The sequence below is a fragment of the Panthera pardus genome, unplaced genomic scaffold (assembly GCF_024362965.1).
Source record: "Panthera pardus isolate Hobbes unplaced genomic scaffold, ASM2436296v1 HiC_scaffold_7, whole genome shotgun sequence".
NCBI classification, from domain to species: domain Eukaryota; kingdom Metazoa; phylum Chordata; class Mammalia; order Carnivora; family Felidae; genus Panthera; species Panthera pardus.
The window spans coordinates 79,780,249-79,802,482 of record NW_026527002.1 but is presented as its reverse complement, the minus strand read 5'-3'; the positions used below and the strand labels follow the sequence as shown (position 1 = coordinate 79,802,482).

Below are 22,234 nucleotides of genomic sequence, written 5' to 3'. Positions count from 1 at the left end.
ATGGGAAATAAAATAGATTTTTTTAAATGTACAAGTTAGGTGTATATATGTTTGTAAGTAACTCCTGTATCCTAGGAGATCCGCGTTCCTCTGTGTTATAATTAGGTCTTCTGGATCCCCCAGGGTCAGAATTTGAATGTGTTCCGTTGTTGCTGTTAATTATCTTTCCATCTGTTTCTGATGTTTAGTTTTCCTGTCTTTAATGAACAATCTCATTTTTTATAAGATGCCTGGAAAGAGTGCATCCCAGAAGAGTAGTAGTCTGTATTATAATGGCTTTATTTAATTAACTGAAAGGTTTTTTTCCTAAAAGATTATCTTTCTAGGAAGTTAAAAAAAAAATGCTCTCCAGAATACCGTCTATAGTGGAGTAAAGGCTGCAGGTACAGGTGATGTTTTAGATTTCAACTTTTTGTGGGACTTAAGTTGAAAATGTTATGTATAATGTTTTGACATAATTTTGTCTACTTAAAAATTTTTTTTATTAAAAAAATTATTTTTAATGTTTATTTTTGAGAGAGAGAGAGAGAGAGAGAGAGAGCATGAGCGGGGGAGAGGCAGAGAGAGAGGGGGAGACACAGAATTCAAAGCAGACTCCAGGCTCTGAGCTGTCAGCACAGAGCCCGATGTGGGGCTCGAACCCACGAACCACAAGATCATGACCCGAGCTGAAGTCAGGCAGGACCAGCTGAGCCACACAGGTGTGTGGTAGTGTACTCCTTTTAAAATGTAGACCACTAAAGGGCGTGGACTGTGGGACTGACCTGTTTTTTTGTTTTGTTTTGTTTTTTTATGTTTATTTATTTTAGTGGGGGGAGGGATAGAGAGAGAGAGGGAGAGAATCCCAAGCAGGCTCCGCTCGGTTAGGGCAGAGCCTCACATGGGGCTGGAACCGTGGGATCATGACCTGAGCCCAAATCAAGAGTTGGATGCTTAACTGACTGAGCCCCTCGGGTGCTCCAAAGGACGGATAAACTTTGAGATGCTCATTTACATTTGCTCTTGGAGGTGTGCAGAGACTAAGCAGCTTCAGTTTGGGGATTAGGTACAGACAGGCTTTGAGGCGAATCAAGCTTTGATGTGTTCCTCAGGTCAGTTGAGGTCCCTGGAATGTGACAACAGGCAGGGGTCCCCACAGTTGGCATTGCAGCCGAAATGGGTGCCAACCAATTGCCCCTTTGTCTTGTTGGGGCATCTTTCACAGTGGGGCTCCCTCTCCACTCCCCAGGCTTACCTTTTAGCCATTTGTAGACTTTGTGACTGCTCTGTGCACTTATCTGTAAATGTTAATTTATCTGTACGAGTCTTCTGTTGATCTCTTCAGGGGATTTGGATTCGTAAAAATTAGAATGTCCATTGCTTCTCCTCCCTGTTTGCCTGCAGTTGATTGTACAAAAAGACGCGTTTAGCGTTTAGGGGCACCTGGGTGGGGTGGCTCAGTCGGTTAAGCGTCCGACTCTTGGTTTCTGATCAGGTCATGATCTTATGGTTCACGGGATCAAGCCCTGCATCGGCCCCGTACTGGCCGCGCAGAGCCTGCTTGGGATTCTCTGTCTCTCTGCCCCTCCCCGCTATGTGCGTGCATGTGCACACACTCTCTCTAAATAAATAGACTTAAAAAAAAAAAAAGACTTGAATTCAAAAAGGTTTTGGCCTCCTCTTGAAGGAGAAGGACACACTGAGAATTAAGATTACATTGATGGTCAGCGTGTTGAAAACAACATAATTCCCCTTTTTTGGTTTCAAATCATAGAGTGAATCTGAGATAGGGCTTCAGAAGCCAGTTGAGGACTGGATCTTGGCTTTGACTCCCTGGCTGTCAGCCCTGACTCCAGTATGAGATAACCCTGTTTATAAGCAGGTGAGGTGACTTTCTTCTGGGAGGACTTGTCCAGTCAGTGGAGCCTGCAGCCAGAGAGTCACAGATGCATTTGAACCTGCGTGTTATTAACGCTAAGAATCCACTAGGATAAATTTTGATGAGACATGTATGCTGTACCTTTGGCGAACTGTAATATTGATTCTGGGTCCCTCCTTGAGTAGTTAATGTGAACATTTTTTTCCTGTTTTCCAGTGTAGCCTGTGCTATAATGTGTATAATAAGGCAATCTCCTGGAACACTGCACGGGTGGGAAATGTTGGTGTTTTTTTCCCCATTTTGATTCTCTCAGTTATGGTTGGCTTGTCTAAGATACACAGTAAACATGTATATACTGCTTATGTTGTTCTGGCTTCCCCTTTCCTGAATTAAAACCCTTGGTTCGAATTGACTCTACATGTTGAACATACTATCTTCTGAGTGTGGACTTGAGGTATGTGTTAGAACATTGTATTTACAGTGCTGCTTCACTTGGCTGTTAGTGAGTCTGTGTGGTAGGTTTCCTTTGGTTCTTTTTTTTTTTTTTTTTTTTAATTTATTATTAAGAGACAGAGACAGCACATGAGCATGGGAGGGGCAGAGAGAGGGAGAGACATAGAATGTGAAACAGGCTTCAGGCTCTGAGCTGTCAGCACAGAGCCTGACGTGGGGCTCGAACCCACGGACCGTGAGATCATGACCTGAGCCGAAGTCGGACGCTCAACCGACTGAGCCACCCAGGTGCCCCCTTTCTTCAGTTCTTTTTAAAAACTTTTTATTTTAGAAAATTTGAAGTATACATAAAAGTAGAATTGGGTAATGAACCCTGTGTCACCATTGTGGCCTTGTTTATCCTGTTTCCTCTTCCCCAGACTTTTTTTTTTTTTTTTTTTTTTTGCTGGAGTATTTTAGAGCTAATCCCAGGCATCATATAATAATAAAGTTTCACCCGTAAAAGTTCAATATGTGTCCCTAACAGGTATGAAATATAACCATAATACCTTTACCATGTCTCACATAATTAAAAGTAATTTAAAATCTTTAAGGGATACCTGGGTGGCTCAGTCGGTTAAGCGTCCGACTTTGGCTCAGGTCTTGATCTCCTGGTTCGTGGATCAGAGCCCCGCGTTGGGCTCTGTGCTGACAGCTCAGAGCCTGGAGCCTGCTTCGGATTCTGGGTCTCCCTCTCTCTCTGCCCCTCCTCGGCTTGCACCCTGTCTCTCAAAAATGAATCAATGTTTAAAAAAATAAAATAAAATCTTTAATAAAGCTGGGTAATGTTTCATTTTCTCAGTTTTTTTTTTAAGCCTCTTACCTGTTGGTTGGCAGATCTCTAACGCTTGCTTTACGCTATTTCAGTTTTGTTTTTGAATTACAGCTTTTGTTGATGCTCTTGAAGAAATTGTTATTTCTCTTATAGAATTTCCCACATTCTGAATTTGGCTGATCGTATCACGTGATGTCATTTAATTTGTAAGTTTTGAAACTAGTTGCTAGAAGTCAGCTAGACTGAGGTTCAACTTTGGGGGCAAGAATACTTGCTGTTGGTATATCCTCCCCCCTAAGGGACAGCCACATTCATCATTTGTCCAAATGCTGTGGCGATCCTTCCATCTAGTGGCTTTTGCAGGCATTGATGGTGGCTGCCTGGGGATTTTGTATCAGAGCTGCAGAAACTGTGTTCTGATGTTGTCATGCCTTGTGCGCTTGTTTGCTGGAGGGTTTTTGTTTGCCTTTTTTTTTTTTTTTAAACTGTTTAGGTATCCTGAAATGTAGCCCATACAGAAAAGGTAGGATACATGCATAATCTTTTATTTACTAGTTTCAGAATGAGTTTGTTGGTGTCCTCGCAGTATCCAATGGTGACTGATCCAAGTGAGAATTATTTTTAGTATCCTAAATGCATACATTTTAAGATGACCTCTCTGTTTATATATGTATACATAGGTGTATGTTAATTTACCGTAGTCATTCTTTTGGGTGGTCAGATTGCTGTTTGTAGATGTCTCTTCTGTGTCCTTAGGAAGTGACTCCACTGACTTTTTTTGTAGTTTTCTGTTCACAGGCACTACAAAGCGTTCCAGGCTCAATTCGTACCTTTCTTGCCTCAGACTTGAAATCAGCCACCTCTCTAAGGAGCCTTGATTCCTTTAGTGGGAAATGGTATTTAAGGACTATAGTGTGGATACTATGGTAGTTAATTATGGGATGTTACTGCTTCTGGGCTTTTTTAGAGAACAGAGGTAGGACGTGTGTATTTTTTAGAAAGAGAAAAATAAGTCATGAGTTTATCCTGAAACTTCCAACTTAAATTTAAGACAAAAATGGTTTCCTGCTTTGATTTTGTTTGTATCTCCTTTCTCTTTTGCTTAAAATCTTGCGGTTTTTTTTTTAAGATTTTATCTTTAAGTAATCTCTGCACACAATGTGGGGCTCGAATATACAACCCTGAGATCAAGAGTTGCACGCTCCACTGAGCCAGCCAGGCGCCCCAAAATCTTGGTGCTTAACACTAGCACGCTTCTGTAGTTGCTTCATTATTCGTGCATATGAAACTTGTGTGCCATTTCAGAATCACAGTGCCACTGTCACCACTAACAAGACCTCTGGATGCATCTGAACGCGCCTTTGCTCCTTCATCTTGTTTTCATTTGTATTCTTGCTAAAACAGCATTAGCTTCCCTTACAGCTCTCGTGTCACACCTGGGGTGTGCAGTGAGACGACAGCCCCTCTCTGCAACTGCACCAGCACCTCGGAAGTTAGGCTTGTTTGTTTCACGTTTGCTTCTGACGGTTGGGGGCAGCGGGGACCCTCACACACGAGAACGACGGGAGGGCCACTTTGTTCGTCCGCTTCGGACCGTCGTTTGGTAGCGCCGACTCCGCTGGAGCGTGCACCTTGACCTGGTGGTTCCGTTCCAGGTGGGCACACAGCAGAAATGCGTGCACGCGTGTGCCAAGAAACGTGTACAAGACCGGCCGTCACAGAGTAATCGTAATAGCCCCAAACAGGAATTAGCCCACTGTTGGTCAAGGGTGCACTGGGTGAAGAATTGCGGTACATTCACACAGTGAAGTACTGTCCAGAAGTGGCTGTGAGGCTCCGTGCCCCAAAGAGTACATGCTGTGTGATTTTCTTGTAAATTGGAAAAAAAAAAGTATGTTTTTGAATCTCCGTATTCTAATGCATATGCGTGTGTATCTCGCCGTGCGGCTCACCTTGACCACTTCATTTGATGCTGGAACCTGCGTTGTTCCCTTACGTGCACACTTCCTCTGCCTCATACCCTGCTGCACTTAGTAATTTTTAAAATAACACTAATCACTTGATAGCATACTGCACAATTTAGTTATTTATGATGTCACTGTTGTCTGTCTCCTCTAACAGAACGTAAACTCCACGAGGGCAGAAGAAGTGTGTGGGGGGAGGGGGGACGGAGAGACGGTTGACACCACATTGGTAGCTCAAGACCAGATATGGTGGATGTATTTATGCCGCAGAAATCTGCCAGCGCCACAGATCGGGGCTTCTCCCCCGGCCTCTTCACAGAGCCCGTTGTTAAGCGCCCAGCAGCACATCCCGGTGTGTATCTCTATCCTTGCACACACTGAGGCATTCGTGGCATCTGAGCAGTGCCTGGTGTGCAGTAGGTGCTCGCTAAACTCTTGGATGAGTGAATGGAAAGCTGGACCCTTTTAGGATGGGTTAGGACTCAGGTTTATGAATTTTATTATTGGAAAAATTTTGAGGTGCAAATGGCAGAAACCTATCTGATACTAGCTAAAGTGAAAAAAAAAAAGGAATATATCCTGTGATCTAATTTGGAACGGTTGGTATCCAATGGAATGGTTGGAAATAAGTGTCTAGAAAGTCAGCCAAGAAAAAAAAGTACCAATAAACCCTAAAGGAACTGTAACTACTTTGGAAAATAAATGATGAGTCTAATACTTCCTTGATCCAGCCTTGTTTAAAATGACAAGAAATTAAAAATAAGCCCCTAGTCCTCCCCACCCCCCTTCCAAACCTCACACCATCACCTCATCCCTCTTCACCCCCAGCCCTAGGCAACCACATCTTTCCAACGGACAGACTTGACTATTCTGGACGTTTTATATCATTGGAATCATACATACAGTATGTGGTCCTTTATGTCCAGCTTCTCACTCAGCATGTTTTTTTTAAGTTTATTTATTTATTTGACAGAGACCGCGTGAGCGAGCGGGGAAGGGACAGAGAGAGAGGGAGACAGAATCCCAAGCAGACGCGGTGTTTGAACTCACGAAACCTGGAGATCATGACCTGAGCCGAAACCCAAGAGTCAGACGCCTAACCGACTGAGCCCCCAGGCGCCCCCGGCATAATGATTTTAGTGCGGCAGCTGCCGGTGCCATCGCTGTTCGGTGCTGAACGACGTCCGGCAGTCACCACGCCGTGCTTGCTTCTCGGTGTCCAGCCCGCCAGAGCCGGGCCTGGTGCTCCGGCCGGTCGTGGCAGTTCTTTGTGTGCAGAGCCTCCCCTTGTTCCCCAAGGCGACAGATAAATACAGAGGTGAAAGCCGTGGCCCGTGGGCCTGGCTTCCTGCCCTTCGCCCCCTGAAGGTCTCCCAGCCTCGGCGGGCGGCTCGCCGACCGGGGCGTTTTCTGCACTTTTCACGTTGTCCTGCTGCTGGCTGTTGCACCGTCTCGAATTGAGAAATCTCGAGTGGACGTTTGTCGTTACAGTTTTCATTACAGTTGATTTAAAAGGAGGAAGGAGGAATCTTGTCACAAGTCAGCCATTTACAGACTCTCTTTTGTGCCTCTCTTGCCCTGCGAGGTTCAGTGTGGCTTGTGGATTTGAGGCGCTGCTGCTGTTAGGCCCTTGGCACAGAGTCAGAAGGAAAGAATTTCTGATTTCCGCCGCATCGTAGTAGGCGTGGCCATCTGTAATCAAAGACTGATGTCGCTAACAGATTTTTAGGGCCTGCCTCCTGTATTTAAATTCAGGCATTTATAAATGGAGGAGTTTGCTGGCCCAGAGTAAAACATTGGCTACCTTGCAAGTCAGGCAGATAAGGCTTTGACAGTTGAGTTACTGTGGTTCTGGTCCTTGAAGAAGAAGCGTTAAATACCCTTTTTGTTCTCACAAGAGAACTTTTAAAATGCAGTGATTGTATTTAACATGCTCTGGGTAGAAATGTTTCTAGTTTTGCAAACCCCTTAGGTGATAAGGGCCGGGTGTGGGGCTGTGGGGCTGTGGGCGTAGGTGTGTAGGGTTGTGTGGGTGGCGAGAACGGGACTCAAAGGGCATCAGTGGGGCCGATGAAAACCTCAGGAATCAAGATAAGTAAACGTTTAATGCAGGGTTATAAAAAGATAAACATTAACGCAAAACATCCATGAGGGACAAGATGCCAAAATTTTAAAAATAGGATCAGTATTCCTCATTTCTCCTTTTGCCCCATGTGCTAATAATGTACAGCACTGTTACTTACTCTATATTTCAATTTAGAGTTTAATTTGCTCTTAGTTCTCAAGGTAAAAACATAGACAATTGATGTTTTTACCTTTTAAATGTAAGCACTTGAAGTTCTAAATGCCCTTGTAAATACTCTTAACTGCGTTCTTAAGATTTTGATGTTGTGTTTTTATTATCACACTGTTCTGAACATTTTCTGATTTTTTTCTTTCTTTCTTTCTTTCGATATTTGACCCATGTGTTACTTAGAAAGGATTACTTTCTTGGGAAATATTGAGGACCTCACTAGAGATTTTTTCTTTAAAATAGTTTCTATGTTCACTTGTTATTTTGAACAGAAATACACATGGCACAAAATTCAAATGGGTAGGCAGGAAATGCTAAATCTCTGCCTCTTTGACGCGATTTTCCTTCTGCCGAATCCTCTGGAAGAGTCAGTCTTTCTAAGTTGCAAATGTCTCTAGGTGGGTCTGTGATACACGAGGAAGCAAATGTGTGCATGTGTCTTTTTCCTTTACAATGAAATAACCACAGCCGACATATTCTTCTGTATCTTTTTTATTACTTGAAGTCCGTGTCTTTAATTAAAATCTTTGCATCTTAAGACTGTGCGTATTGCGCTACTCTTTTTATGCGGTGTGGACTTTTTGCATTCACGGGTGTTTCCAGTGTCAGTGAAACATTTTCCGCAAATACCTTTTTCAAACTGTATTTACTCATTTCTGTCGCCATGCAGGCTGTTCCTAGTTTTTCGGTATTGCACACAAACTTACCAATCATTTAAGCCTCAACTGCCTTAAACCTCAAAGGGGTTATTGGAGGTTTCTCAGCCCGATCCACCAGGAGCGACCGAGTGCCTGCCTTCTCTTGGGCTGTGACCTCTGTCCCGATCATTTTGGGGTCCCTAGTGCTTAATTCACTGAATCAACACGGAAGATGCAGAAGAGCGTCCTGGTAGTGATGCACTTTCATTACTGTTTCTGTTTGTAATACTTAATTCTCCTGACGGTTGTGGGAAGTAGGTGCTGCTTTTTAACTTAACTGATGAGAAAACCACATTCTAGAGAGAAGTTGTTTAAAAGGTGCCCAAAGTCCTATATGTGGTATGGCACCAGGTTGGGATTCAGGGAGGACTTGACATAAGCCGAAGGGACAGCGGTGGGCTTGCAGGTTGAGGCTGGTAGAAAGCGGAAACGACCTGGGCCTCGGAGTCTCATGCGGCTCTGACTTTACAGAGTCTGATCTCACCCCAAGACCTTTACCTCTTTCAGCCTCAGCTCTCTCTTGAAAATGGTCTTACTAACCTCACAGATAAAACTGCGGGTCATTCCATTAGCAGAGATGGGTTTATTTGGGAAGAGCAGGGACCTGCAAACCCAGGCAGGCAAGCTGGGGTAGGACTGCGGGCAGAAGGGAGGTGAGGACCGTTCTTTTGTAGGGGAAGGCGGCGAGGTTGGGAGGGAGGAGGTGCCGCTCTGCAGCAGGGATGGCGTCCACCTGCGAGGTGCCTCTCTCCTGGCCAGACCTGCCATCAGGGAGGGGCGATCGGGGGTGAGAGCAGCCCGTGCTGGCCTCCCAGCTCCGTTCCAAGCGACCTTTCCTTTTAGTAATCTTCCCAGTGGGTGTCGGTAATTATCTCAGAGTCGATTATGGGGTTAACTCATTACGGGGGGCACGCGAAGCTCCCTTGTAGTGTTGGATTAGTATCATGTCCTCCCTCAAGGACTGGTGATCGTCTCTCCCTTCTCCTGCCTCTTGGGCTTTGGGCATGTTCCTGCCATCTCAGGGCTTTTCCCCTCACCCGCAAAGGTGGACGTAATCGTATTCGCCACTTTGTTGTAAAGTAAACACGAGACACTCCTCTAAAGCGGTTTTCACACTCTGATAAGCTTTTTTTTGCTGATCACATCTTGGCGTCCTCACCATTTTTAACTGTACAGTTCCGTACTGTTAAAACGTTCACGTTGCGGGGAAACGGATCTCCAGAACTTTCCATCTCGCACATCTGAAACTCTGTCCCCTTGGTCTTCTGAGGCGCTGGCACCGTGGCTCACACCGTTCCGTGTCCCCACCAGTGGCGCACAGGGCGGCTGCTGCTTCACATCCTGGCCAACGCATGTTGTTTCCTGTTTCCCAGTGTTTAGAAATAGTAGTCCCCCGAATAGGTGTGAAGGTGGTTTTAACTTTTCTTAATTGTAAAAATTTTAGGGAGCATTGGAAAAATGGCTGTAAATTTCTTGCTGAATTGGAATAATGTCTGTTGGTATCGATGTGACAAAAGCAAAGCATGGAGGAGGGCCGTTGACCGAGGAATCCACCAGCCACTGGGTAGCCGCGTTTGGGAAGAGAAGCCACCTTCGTCCCGGCTCCACTTAGGATACGGCTGGGGGAAGGCTGGGGGGAGGAACGGAGCGTCCCGTAGATGCTGCCACCGCTGCTTCCTGACACCCGGGGTGTAGGTGGCGGAAGAGGTTCACGCTCACCGCCAGGGGGCCTTTCTTTCTGCACAGCCCCATCTCCCATGGGCGGCCCCGCAGGGGGTCTCATATGCAGACTGCCTTTTTTTTTTTTTTTTAAAGTTTATTTATTTATTTTGAAGGGAAGAGACAGAGTATGAGCTGGGGAGGGAAAGCGAGAGAATCCTAAGCAGACTCTGCATTGTCAGCGTGGAGCCGATGCAGGGCTTGAACTGACAAACCGTGAGAACATGACCTGAGCCGAAACCCAGTCGCACGCTTAACTGACTGAGCCACCCAAGGCGCCCCGCCCCTCAGCTGCATGCTTGAAACGGGGCACTTTGCTGTCCGCTCAGTAAGGTGACTGATCACCCTCTGGGTAAATCGGATTTACAGGGTAAAAAACATACGGTGGTGACATGATTGAGTTGGCCGTGTGGAGGCGTGTTCAGTAAAAGCTTCAAGGTTCATTTGGAGGGCGTTAACGTTAAAATAAATAACTACTTGATTATCCTTTGATATTTGTTACTTGGCCAATATAAGCAAAAACCCCCACTGTGTTTTATAATGTAGATCATTAGGTTGATCATTTTGGTGAGTTGCTTGTCCTGTTCTGTGTTAGCTGGTCTCCACTAGCATATTTGAAAAACTAAAGTGGCATCTTCTTATAGATTTCAGGAGCCTTTTTTTTCTCTGTTTTTCTTTTAACCTTGATGACAGAGGGGTGCTTGAGTGACTCAGTTGGTTAAGTGTCTGATTTCGGCTCAGGTCATGTTCTCAGGGTTGTGGGATTGAGCCCCAAGTCAGGCTCTGTGCTGAGCGTAGAGCCAGCTTGGGATTCATTCTCTCTCTCTCTCTTTCTCTCTCTGCCACTCTCCCATGCTCTCCTGTGTGTGTGCTCTCCCTCTCTCTCTCTCTCTCTCAAAATAAATAAATAAACTTGCAAAAAAAAAGCCACCTGATAACGAGTAACCTCCCGACAGGTCTAAATCTAGAATTTGCTTTCATCTCCTTAAGAAATGGCCATTAGTGTCTGGGAAGATATTCTAGTTCACTATTGTCTGAATTTGTAGTAAGTTTAGAATGTTCTGCCTCATGAGGAATGGCAGTCGTCCTCCCATTTCATAGATCTTCGGTCGCCTAATTCATTGTGATGTTATTTCCTGGTGATTTTGAGGTCTGTCTCGGGTAACAGCTACACGTCCAGCATGTACCATGATGGCGTTCATCTGCCATCGGGGCGGGATTGCTGACTCCGGGGGACTGTCACAGGAGCCGCGGAATTTGGTGAATTGGAGTGTGGCCTAGGGATGGGGGCAGTTTGTGTCTCATGTTCTTTCTGTGGGCACATTTCTTCTCTTCCTCTCTTTGTCCCTGTGGCCCTCACAGTCGTCCATTCATCCTTTGTGGGCCTAGCGGGGCCTGTTTTCCTGAGTCTCTGGAAAGCTTTGCAGCCTCCGGAGGTGCAAGCGTGCATGCTGGCAGGCGTCCGAGTGCGGGTACGTGTGTACGCAGACCGGCGGGCTGTGATGTCAGGTCATGTCACTTGACGTCTCTGTTCCTCAGTTTGTTTACATGTCACACGTGGCTTGTTAACATCCTCTGTCTCACTGGTTGTTGGAATCATTAACTGAAACAAATAGGTGAAGTTCCGCCACAGAGGAGTGAGGAGCACAGACTGGATGGAGCCTGACTGCCTGAGTGTGATTTCCAGCCTTGCTACTGAGGAGTTCTGTGACCTTGAACAAGCTACTTATCTCTGCGTGCCTCGGTTTTGTCATCTGTTAAATGGGGGTGATAGAACCTCTCTCCTGAAGGTGGTTATTAATAACTGGGGCAGTAGTTTAAAAGTGTTTAGAATGGGCTTTGGCACAGGGTAAGCATTAACTTGGGCTCCCCATTGTGCCGTTCTCGTTACATTTTTGTTGTTGGTCTTGCTATTGTGCTGTTTTGTGACTAGCACACGGTCACTGCTCAGGCGATAGGTGTTGTCATTGTCCTTGTTTTACAGATGAACAAACTGAAGTTTCAGACAGTGAAATGAGTCTTCCTTTGTCTCACGGATAGAACTGGGGCTCCTTTGTGTCTCCCAGTTGCAAATGCAGTGCCTCCCTCAGTGTCCCCAGAGTTCTTCGGAGGAGCAGAAGGGAGGAGGTATAGTAATTGTTAGAAAGTTTGCAAGGACAGCGAATGACACCATCACCTTTTGGACTATGTTATATTTTGACACCTGTTTACCTATTTATCTTCAGAACGTGATTATATCCTTTCTTAGGACTAAATTTGTTTAGTCAGTATCAAGTCTTAATTTTTGTTGATTAAAATTATTTCTGTTTTGTGGTGGAGACATTGAGGCACAATGACAGAAGTTTTAATTCTGTGAGTCTTTTTTTTTTTTTTTTTTAATTTTTTTTTTCAACGTTTTTTATTTATTTTTGGGACAGAGAGAGACAGAGCATGAACGGGGGAGGGGCAGAGAGAGAGGGAGACACAGAATCGGAAACAGGCTCCAGGCTCCGAGCCATCAGCCCAGAGCCTGACGCGGGGCTCGAACTCACGGACCGCGAGATCGTGACCTGGCTGAAGTCGGAGGCTTAACCGACTGCGCCACCCAGGCGCCCCAATTCTGTGAGTCTTAATAGAATTAAGTTTAGGATAGGATAGCCAACTTTCAAGAGTTAGGGTGTGTTGTAATGATCAGCTTCTAATTGGAGGTACTCAGTTATAATAGTAACTGTGACAGTAAATCTGTAACTCTTGATAATGCAAACATAGAAGAAGTAAGAGAGATTTTGAATTATGTGTGTATAATATAGATGACCGTTCTTCCACATTCCTTTTATTAGCTGACTTGAAAGTGTTTACCACGACTTTACTCTTGTAAGAAATACTGACCTGAAGGCCAGCAAATAAAACCATGTAAGTACAGGAGTGTGTGAGAGTCAGACTTGGCATTTGTGTGATTTGCTTTTGGTGACATTTATAAGCAGCTTGCTTTTATTCATTCATTCATTCATTCATTCATTCATTCATTCATTCAAGGGGGTTGGGCAGAGAGAGAGAGAGAATCCCAAGCAGGCTCCACACTGGGGTTTGAACCCATGAACTGTGCGATCATGACTTGAGCCAAAATCAAGAGCCGGACGCTTAACCGACTGAGCTACCAGGCGCCCCAAGCAGCGTCTTTCTTAATAGCTCTTTCTAGTACTTTCTCACTTAAGGTTTCTGTAGGGAAGCCATGTGGAACAGCACTGCACAGTATATGCAAGGGTTTAGAACTCCCTTCTTTGCTTCCTGATCTTGCTATCTAATCTCACACACTATTTTCATTTTTGTTCTACTGCAAGTTGCAATGAAGTTCTCATAGGAGTATCGGAGTACTACAGTTGTGTGACTTATTTTTAATGTGGGGTGGGGAGAGGCAGTCCGCCCGGTTTTCCTAGGTTTTATGTCAGTTTTGCTTTTTTCCATTTATTTTATATTCTTGAAAGAGCAGTGTTTTTATATTGTCTACTTTGCTTATTCAGTGACTACTTCTCAAGCCCCTGAGCTGAGAGAGGTCTCGGAGGCAAAGCTGTGCCCAGGGTCAAGGCAGTCCGTGCCGTTACTGAGCTTGGTGTCGGGTCTTGACGTGTAGAATATCTCGATATGGTTTCTGTGGACATGGCCTCTGAAAGAGAATAGCAGGTCCCTCTGCCATCTCCTCGTTACCTGTAGGTGATAGAAGGATGTGTGGGGTGTGGCCTGTGCCTCTTACCGTTTCAGTAGCAAGGCCCGGAAGACGGTATGTGCGGAACAGACAGAATTCCTTCCTGCCGTGGAGACCGGGTCGTCGTGAGGGCAGCCGGACAATAAACGTACCGTAGAATTGTGTGGAATCAGTTGCGTGATATTTGAGAAGGGGACGGGGCTGTGGGAAAGTGAAGCAGGCCGAGCGCATGGCACAGGCGGTGTAAAGGCGGGCACATACCTGGTATGGGCACAGGACGGCGAGGAGGTCGGGGTGTTGAAGCCCGGGAAGTGGGAGCCAAGAGACGGCGAGCCAGAGGGTGTGGGTGGGAGGGGGCCTCGCGGACCACGCTGAGTGCGCAAGCACCCGTGCCGGCAGACTCGGGCAAGCGTTGGTGAGTTTTAGCGGAGGAGGGAAACGGTGCGACGGCCGATCGGAGGGGTTTGGTGCGGTCGCGGGCTGGGAGCTGAGTGTGGGGCGGAGAGCTGCGGCGGGGGCCCGGGCGCGCAGACGCCGTTTGGATTCGTTTGAGAGGCCAGGTATTGGGCTTTGCCGATGGATTGCTTTGAGGAAGGAGACCGGAGTCCGGGATGCCTAGGGTCTGCGGCGCGACCGAATACTAGTGTCTTTCGTACAGATTTTAATGAAATGTTTACCTGTCAAGTAGGACTTACCAGAGTTGCTTTTAACTGCACTGGTACTACAAAGGCTTTTTTAAAAGAAATTACAGAACTTTTTAATGACCGATGGCCTTTACGTTAGTATGTGGAATTTCCTGAATCAGAGAGCATAAAGGGACTGCTCACTTTTTTCACTCCTGTTACCATTAACTGTAGGCCTTTCTCGTTCTTCCCAAGCTGTCACTGGATTGGAGATCTAAAAGCATAACTTGTCTTTAATATTTAGCAAGGGGAACGTAGGAGTGATGCTCTCACAGAGTAGCAGGTCCTCATGTGATTTTTCAGCCCTTTGGCCTTCAGCCAGTGCCGCAGCCTCCAGACCCACAGCGTCCTCTTCTGTAAACACTGGGAGTGAGCCGCTCTGTGAGTTGTGTGACGGGTGAGACCCCGCGGCGTTCCGTGCGGGCGTCTCGAGCAGGGCCGCTTCTCTGTGCGCCCGGGCGCCTTCCTCCGTGCTCGCCCTCACCACCTGTCTGCTCTTCTCGGCGACCCCGTGACTTCCAGCTCTTTCCCCGCTGGGCTCTGTTTGCTGGCCTGGAGGGATCCTTGCTTCTTTGGTCTTGTCGTCTTTTGTGCCCCTGGGACTTTGCTCCCCAGCAGGTACTGCTTGGATATCGAGATGAGATACACATTAGCTTGGTGGGCGGAGAGAAAGCTGCCAGGCTCTGGTTACCGTGCAGTCAGAGACTCCGCTTCTCCTCTCCCTCGCTGCCCACACTCGACTTTCTTTGTCCTCGAGAGCTCCCGGGTCTGTGCTCTTGTCTCCTCCTCTGCGCTGTGCAGGCTCCGGCTGCCACCACCACCTGCACCGACCCCTCTCTTTTCCCTGTGGCTGGTGCTGTGGGGTCTCTTCAGTCTGGCTCAGAAACTCCTTCTGGGGTGTGTGTGTGTGAGAGAGAGAGACAGAGAGACAGAGAGACAGACAGAGAGAGACAGAGAGAGAGATGGGGAGGAAAGACCCCTGGCTTCTTGGATGACAGGTGGGCCCAGTGAAGCTGTGTCTTTCCATAGCTGTAGGCTCCATCTTTGCTCATCTTTAAAGGATGTGACAGCCCTGATTTTGCTTGGGAGTTGTGAAAATTGGGTGTGATTGGTATTTGGTGTGTAGGATATCTTTGGCAGCTAGTAAAGGTAGCTTTTATTTTTTAACTTTTGAGTCATAAGTTGCAAGAGAGACTCAGTTTGCTTGAGTTGTTGGTACAGTCTGTTACTTGATGGTTGAGATTAAACCCCTGGCCGCTCTCAGGGGTCTGAGCCAGCTACCAGACGTGCTCCTGGGTGTGCTTAGATCCTTCCTATGAAGGCAGCAGGCCTTTAATGTCCCGAGCTGTCCTCAGTGATCTGTGTGCTTGTTTCTTCCGTTCTTTTCCTGGCTTGCCTGCCTGTGTTTTTCTGAAACCCCTTTTCTTCCCAGTGTTGCCTGGGGTCAGAGTTCACTCTGGTGAGTGATCTGTTTTCACTGGGGCATCCGAGAGGTCATTTGAGCTCTGACTGCTATTAGGAGGCGGAGGGTATGGCCTGGAGACAAAGCCATCATCAAGAGGAGTGTGTTAGGAATGCAGCTAGCTGTCCTGGGACATCCCTGGACACAGGCCTCTTGTTCTCCTGAGCCTTTTTCAGCTCTTGTTTTCACAAGTTAGTGAATTTGTAAAGCCTCGGTCCTGTTCACAGTTAAGCAGAAGACTCGATTTTGTCCTAGTTTATGGGATTTACTAGTGACAGAACTACCCTTGTGCTAGGAGAGCTACCCCGTGTAGCGCCTGAGTGTGTGTTACGGGTGCTCAGACCAGACAACAAAGCCTCCAGGAGCCCAGTTACGTATTGTCTTACTGCTAAAGCGGAATGTGTTTAAGGAGCTGAATTTTAGAGACGACCGGACTGTCTCCCAGTTTGAATGGAAATAGCGTAAGTAGTTTGCATTTTTTAAGAAATGTTACTAGTACAGATTGTTACTTTTCTGTCCTCTTTCTCCAGTATGGGTTTAGTACTCACTTACATTTTGAAATTAAGAAAAGAAATCAGATCATGCCTCTTGGATTCCTCAGTATTCCCTCAGCTAATTTTAAAAGAATCTATTCACTTCAAATTCTGGTTTCTATGTGTTTTCTAAATACAGTTTTGTAAATTTGCTAACTTACTGTGAAAGTGTCAATCAGAAAAAAGACCTTTCCTCAGAAATATCTGGGTTCCTATAGACATATGCTTTACAGACTTGTTTTTAATGTTGAACAAGATTTTTCCCCCTGGTATTATTCTTTTTTCATCAAGATAAGTATCTTAAGTCTTAAGGTCAGAATTAGGCTGGTAAAATGCCAAAGGCATGACTTTGAAAACAGAAATAGTTGCAGGAGCCATCTACAGACATGATCTGGGTCACACTTGATTTGCAGCTTCCTCAATTTTAGAATCGCCTGTTGGTTTTGTGAGCAGAAGTCTGCCAGATGAATTGAACAGAAGGGTGGGATTAGCATATTAATCAGGCCCTGGCTGCCGGCCGCCCTTTCCTCCTCCCTCTGCCCCTCCCTCCCTCTCTCCTTCCCTGAATGAATCTCGGAACACAGGCCCGAGGGGGTCACATTACTAGCCGGTTTCATTCTGCTCAGGAGCTTAATCTGGCCAGGATGGTCTGTGTTTCAGATTGCGGAAGCGGGAGAAGATTCTGTAACTGAGAGGCATTCTTCAAGCTGCTGGAAAATATTGCAGAAGGAACACCTCCCAAATGTTGCCTCAAGCTCTGAGAAAAGGAGCACCCGGGGGAAACTTAGTGTGGCTGTGGATCGAAGCGAACCCTGTGGGAGCGATGAACGGGGACTTGGTGCGCGGACGCCTGGCCTGATCTTGAGAGGCCTGAGTTTATGTTGGTGGAACTGGCGGGCCGAGAGGCCCTGAGACCAGCAGGTGCCGTCTGTATGGAGAAGAGCGGCTGTGGTCCATTTCCAATGTGTTGGGCTAAAGGTATACGTAACTTAAAAATCTGTTTGGTTTAAATTTAATTCAGATTCATGCTTTTGCACTAAAAAGGTGGATGAGAGGTTTTCAGAATTTATTTCAAATAGATTTACAATTAAATTTAAGGAAAAATGGAAATTGATGTGGTATAAGTTTGCAGCTCTTGCCATAAGACCAGCTAGATAGTTTTTAAAATAGTAAATAAAAATATTTCTATGGAAGTGCATTTTCAGTAAGTTATCTTTCTGGTGCTTGTCCTGTGTCTCTTATAGTTGCATGTTTTATTGTGTGTGTGTGTGTGTGTGTGTGTGTGTGTGTGTGTGTGTGTGTGTGTGTAAGTTTTTATTTATTCATTTAAGTGATCTCTACACCCAACATGGGGCTTGAGCTCAGGACCCCGAGATCAAGAGCCATAGGCTCTTCCAACCGAGCCCGCCCGGTGCCCCTATTTTGTGTTTTAATTAAGACACCCATGTCCGTTCTATGATGTGGAAGTTTTTAAAGAGTAAAGAGACTGATTTTAACTTAAATAGGACTGGAGGAAAAAAGAGAGACATGGTTTTTCTTATTTCAAAAATTGGTTATCTTTACTCACTGTAAAGATTGTGTATTTGGAACTCCATATTATCATAAGGTGGGCTTATCACTAAGGGTCAGTAATACTGTGAGTTAACATTTTCCAGTTTAATGTTGTTAAGGTTTTTATTTGTATAAAAATAAAAATGTAAAAGCATCTTCATTGTAAACATTCAAGACAGTATTTGGAAGCATGTTGAGAAGTTAAAAATGCCAGGTAATCCATGTATGAATAAGACCAAAACATTCTGCTGCTTCTCTTAACATACTAGTGAATATTAACCCTGGGAGATGAGGTCCTGAACAAGGAATTTAAGAAAAATCTTTATTATTATTTTAAAGAATATATTCAAGTATCATGTTCATGTCCTCAGGAAAGACTTTTAAAAGGAAGAAACCTGGGCTGGGAAGGGACCTGCAGACTGATTCAATTTAGTGTTTAGCTTAAAACTTTCAGCGTCACCAGGATGTTGATGTGCTAATGCCAGACCATAGCTTTGCTGTTAGATTGCTTTTCATTTACCGCGTTGTCAGCACCATCCGAAATTCTTATCTAGCCTTCTTAACGTTTTTCTTCCCTTTTTTTCTCTTCTCTTCTCCTTTCTTCTCTTTTTTTCTTTTCTTTTCCTTTTCCTTTTCTTTCAAAGATTTTATTCTTAGGTAATCTCTACACCCAGCGTGGGGCTCAAACTCGCAACCCTGAGATCCAGCCAGGCGTGACTTTTAAACATTTCTAAAACGTGGTATTAGGACTCTTTTAATGTGATGCTCTCTGAACAAAGCACCTGCCACCAATTATTGCCAAATTAGGTATTTCGAGTAAAGATTTTGCTGAGTTAACTTCAAACTTTGAATTTTAAAGGGTGTTGGGTATGGGAACTTTTTAAAAGCTATGGTTTCCACCTCAGGATTACATAGTATAATTGAGCATGACCAGTGACCAGTGCACAGAAGTAGAGAGTTCTATACTGTGCTTGTAGAAGGTTTTGGTCTTTCTCGGACTTGCTGGGACCCGTATGCACAATGCCACGTCCATGGTGTGCCAGCCCGTGGTTAGCACCGAGCCTTAGCAATAAATCTCTGATTTCAGTAGTCTAGGCTAAATTAAAGTCTGTGAATCCAGTACCAATGGGACATTCAATAATTGGTGACTTGGTTTTTAAGAAATTCAAAGTGACTTTAGAAATATGAACTTGGGAAGAGAAAAAAGACTGGGTGGTCTTTTTTTTTTTGGCCCATCTCATCCCAAAGCAATTGATGGAGGCATCTTACTTTCCCATTACATTTGCTGACGGGCAGAGCAGATGAATAGAGGCGTCTGTAACTGAAGTAGCATTCTGATAGAGGTCATGGTTGGGTAGGAGAGCAGAACCACAGGTGTGGAAGAGGGGGGAGAGGGAGGGATGGCATCAGAGTCCGAATCAGTCTGTTTATAGGGTTGAAGCAAGCCATCACCTCTGAGGAATGGTTTTCCTTCTGGATCGTTCAGGAGGAAGTTTCTGATGACACTAAGGAGCTTGTCACCCTGTCCCCTTCTCAGGGCTGAGCTCACGGCCTCCCCCAGGAGCACACTGTGTGCAGGCTTCTCTGTACACTTCTCTGGACCAGGCCAGGGAGGCAGGAAACCTTAGGTTTTATTCCGGTTAGTTTTTGCTTTGTGATAAAGACAAAGATGTTGGTGTGTAGGAATTGGCTGAATCGGTTATTTTCAAGTATAAAAGTTACTACTTTTAGATAAAGACAAAATAAAAAGCTCAAGTCCAAAGACTACAAATCTCTGTTTGCAGTCAGACATTCGAAACCTCACATTTGATTTTATCGGTCACATTAACCTCAAAAAACATCGGTGTCCCAATTTAAGAAGACACAAAATACTTAGTAGAACAGGCTAAAAATACTAGAACAGAGCTATATTTGTATAGTTTGAACTGAAACCTTGAAGGTACCCTCACGACGGCCTGTGGTTGTCTCTGTAATGTGGCTCGGTGAGGTGGCTGTGAAGAAGCCGCCCGAGATCCCTCCCACAGAGGAGAATATTTGAACAGATTTGAGAGGGCTTTGGTATACCACGTGTTCAACCCTGTCATGATGTCCTAGGCTTAGGGGCCGTTGGAATCCAGCGTGTCGACGTAAAGGTGCGGGTTCGCAGTGCCGTGTTGGGTTGCATGGTCACTGAATGCGGAAAGGCCCGCTGGGAAGGCTGTTGGATGGCATTAGCCCGCGTTTGATCTGCTTCATGTCTCTGGGAGACTGGGAAGGATTGAAGAGGTGGCAGGGGCTGCGGTTGTCAGGGATGAGCGTGCGTGCTGACTTTTTCCAAACTCTTTCAGTGGCAGGTTGAGCTCGAGTATAGTAGCAATATTTCACTTGTGTGATTCTGGATCCTGTGATTGAAGTCATGCTTTTTCTGGATCAGTATTTTATTTTCATTTTCTTATAATTATTAAAAAAATTTTTTTTAATGTTTGTTTATTTTTGAGAGACAGAGACAGAGCATGAGTGGGGGAGGGGCGGAGAGAGACACAGACTCCGAAGCAGGCTCCAGGCTCCAGGCTCCGAGCTGTCAGCACAGAGCCCGACGCGGGGCTCGAACTCACAAGCCGTGAGATGGTGACCTGAGCCGAAGTCGGATGCCCAACCGACTGAGCCACCCAGGTGCCCCCGTAATAATTTTTTTACAGTTTAGTTATTTTGAGAGAGAGACAGAATGAGTGTGCAGGAGGGGCAGAGAGAGAGGGGGAGAGAGAGAATCCCAAGCAGGCTCTGCACTGAGCACAGAGCGCCACGCGGGGCTCGATCCCACGAACCGTGAGATCACAGCCTGAGCCGAAATCGAGTCACATGCTCAACTGACTGAGCCCCCCGGCGCCCCCCGTATCAGTGTTTAGACTCCGTCTTTCCTTCCCTCCACCCACGTGTCCAGCCACGTGGCTCTGTGTGTGGTGCGTCTTCTGTGTCTCACCTGCCGGTGGTCAACGGCCTCTTGTGATCCTCGTCCACGTTTGTTTTCTTCATAAACTTCTGATACTTAGGAGCCTCTTAGCCCCTGAAATCTGTTCCTCCACACGTCCCCGCAGTCTTCGCAAACGTGCCAGACCCCCTTGCACTTAGTGCTCCTGCCGCAGACCCGGACGCCTCTCTGACACGCCTGCCGTGTGCGGCAAGCTCCTCCTCTTACCTTCGTTCTGTCTCCAGAACGTGTTTTGAGCTCCTCACCCTTTCTCCCTTTCGGCGGCATCCCCTCTGGACTGTGCGACCCTCATCCCTCCCTGGGCTGTGGGAGCTGCTTCCTATTGGATCTTCCTGTTTCCCCACACGTTCGTCCTTCACACGGTGGCCAGAGTGAGTTTATAAAAACGAACGCCCAATGTTATCGTCCCTAAAGCTCTCCGGTGGCTTCCTACCGGATAAGCCGCAGATCCGTCGCGTGGCCTGCGTGGCCTCCCCTGACCTGGCTCCCCCACAGTCTCCAGCTTTGGGCCCTTGGTCTCTTGCCCACCAGTGCTGCCGTTTTGACCTGGGAGCACCTCACACACCCACAGCTCTTCCCTGTCAGGCCGTTGGCCCTGTGCTCGCCCCTCCATCCTCTGCCTTCCCTGCTCCTCCCGACCTCTCGGGTCTGAGCCCGAAGGACCTCTCAGCCCGGTCAGCCTAACCACCTTCTGCCTGATGCTCCCTCCCCGAGCCTCGTCTTATGGTCTCGCACAGCACTTCCCGTGACGGATCATCACGCCTGTACTGGCTTGCGTTGTGTCTTGCTTGCTAGAAAGAAACCTCGACGCGGGGATTGGGTCAGGCTTTCTTCTGCTTGTCAAGGTATTGGCACAAAGGAAGATTACCCTAATGAATGAGTAAATTCTTCATAGGCTTAGCTAATCCACGTGCCTTAAAAACAGTTTGGTGAGAGGAGTAGATTGGTGTTTGAGTTTCTTCCTGGAGCACACACGCTGCGTTCTAGTCCTCTCAACAGATGGGCCTTGGTCGGCTCCCAGGGCCTGAGAGCTTCCCTGGGGATTGTCTCCCTGGGCCTCTGCCTCTCCTCTGGGATTCTGGCCATCCGGTCTGACAGCTTGAGTTGCTAATTGACTCGTGGGGAAGACAGATTAAAAATATATGTACTATATATGATTACATTTATGTAAATATGTAGACCTCTATACATTTACATTAAAAGGTGCTAAACGCTTTCCAGAAGAGTGACTAAGTTGTATGCGTGCCCAGCATGAGGGAACAACGTGCAGTGCCTGGCACGTAGTAGGCCCTCAGTAGGAAGGAATGCTGAGCTGAGTTCCAGTCTATTCTCTGCTCACCCTGATGCCAGTGATGTTACGGGGGACTGCGCCCTCTCCATTGGCCTCGCCCTCCGGCTCTGCCTCGGCAGACTCGCCATCGCACTGCCTGGGCTTAGTTTTCAGACAGGACCCTGCCTGGGTGTGGCCCTTGTGCCTCTGTGTGCTTGCATGGCTCCTTCTGCTTGGAACATTTGTTCTTTCTAAACAGGAAACTTTCAGGGCCCTGCCCTAGGGC

At 46.4% G+C, this 22,234-nt stretch overlaps 1 protein-coding gene across 16 annotated transcripts in view; it reads left to right on the top strand.

Moving 5' to 3' along the window:
* PTK2 (protein tyrosine kinase 2) overlaps window positions 1–22,234 on the top strand; it is a 257,936-nt gene that overhangs the window by 43,219 nt on the left and 192,483 nt on the right. For 9 of the 16 annotated variants that reach the window (XM_019459751.2, XM_053896564.1, XM_053896559.1 and 6 more), the window contains one exon: window positions 16,820–17,137. The exons of 5 other annotated variants lie outside the window; for them this stretch is intronic. In XM_019459751.2, coding sequence (XP_019315296.2) covers window positions 17,038–17,137 — 100 coding nt within the window. In that variant the 5' untranslated portion in view covers window positions 16,820–17,037. Of the gene's footprint in view, window positions 1–15,766; window positions 16,088–16,819; window positions 17,138–18,375; window positions 18,518–22,234 lie in introns of those variants that run through there. 2 more of the 16 variants (XM_053896562.1, XM_053896573.1) reach the window with 2 other exon arrangements.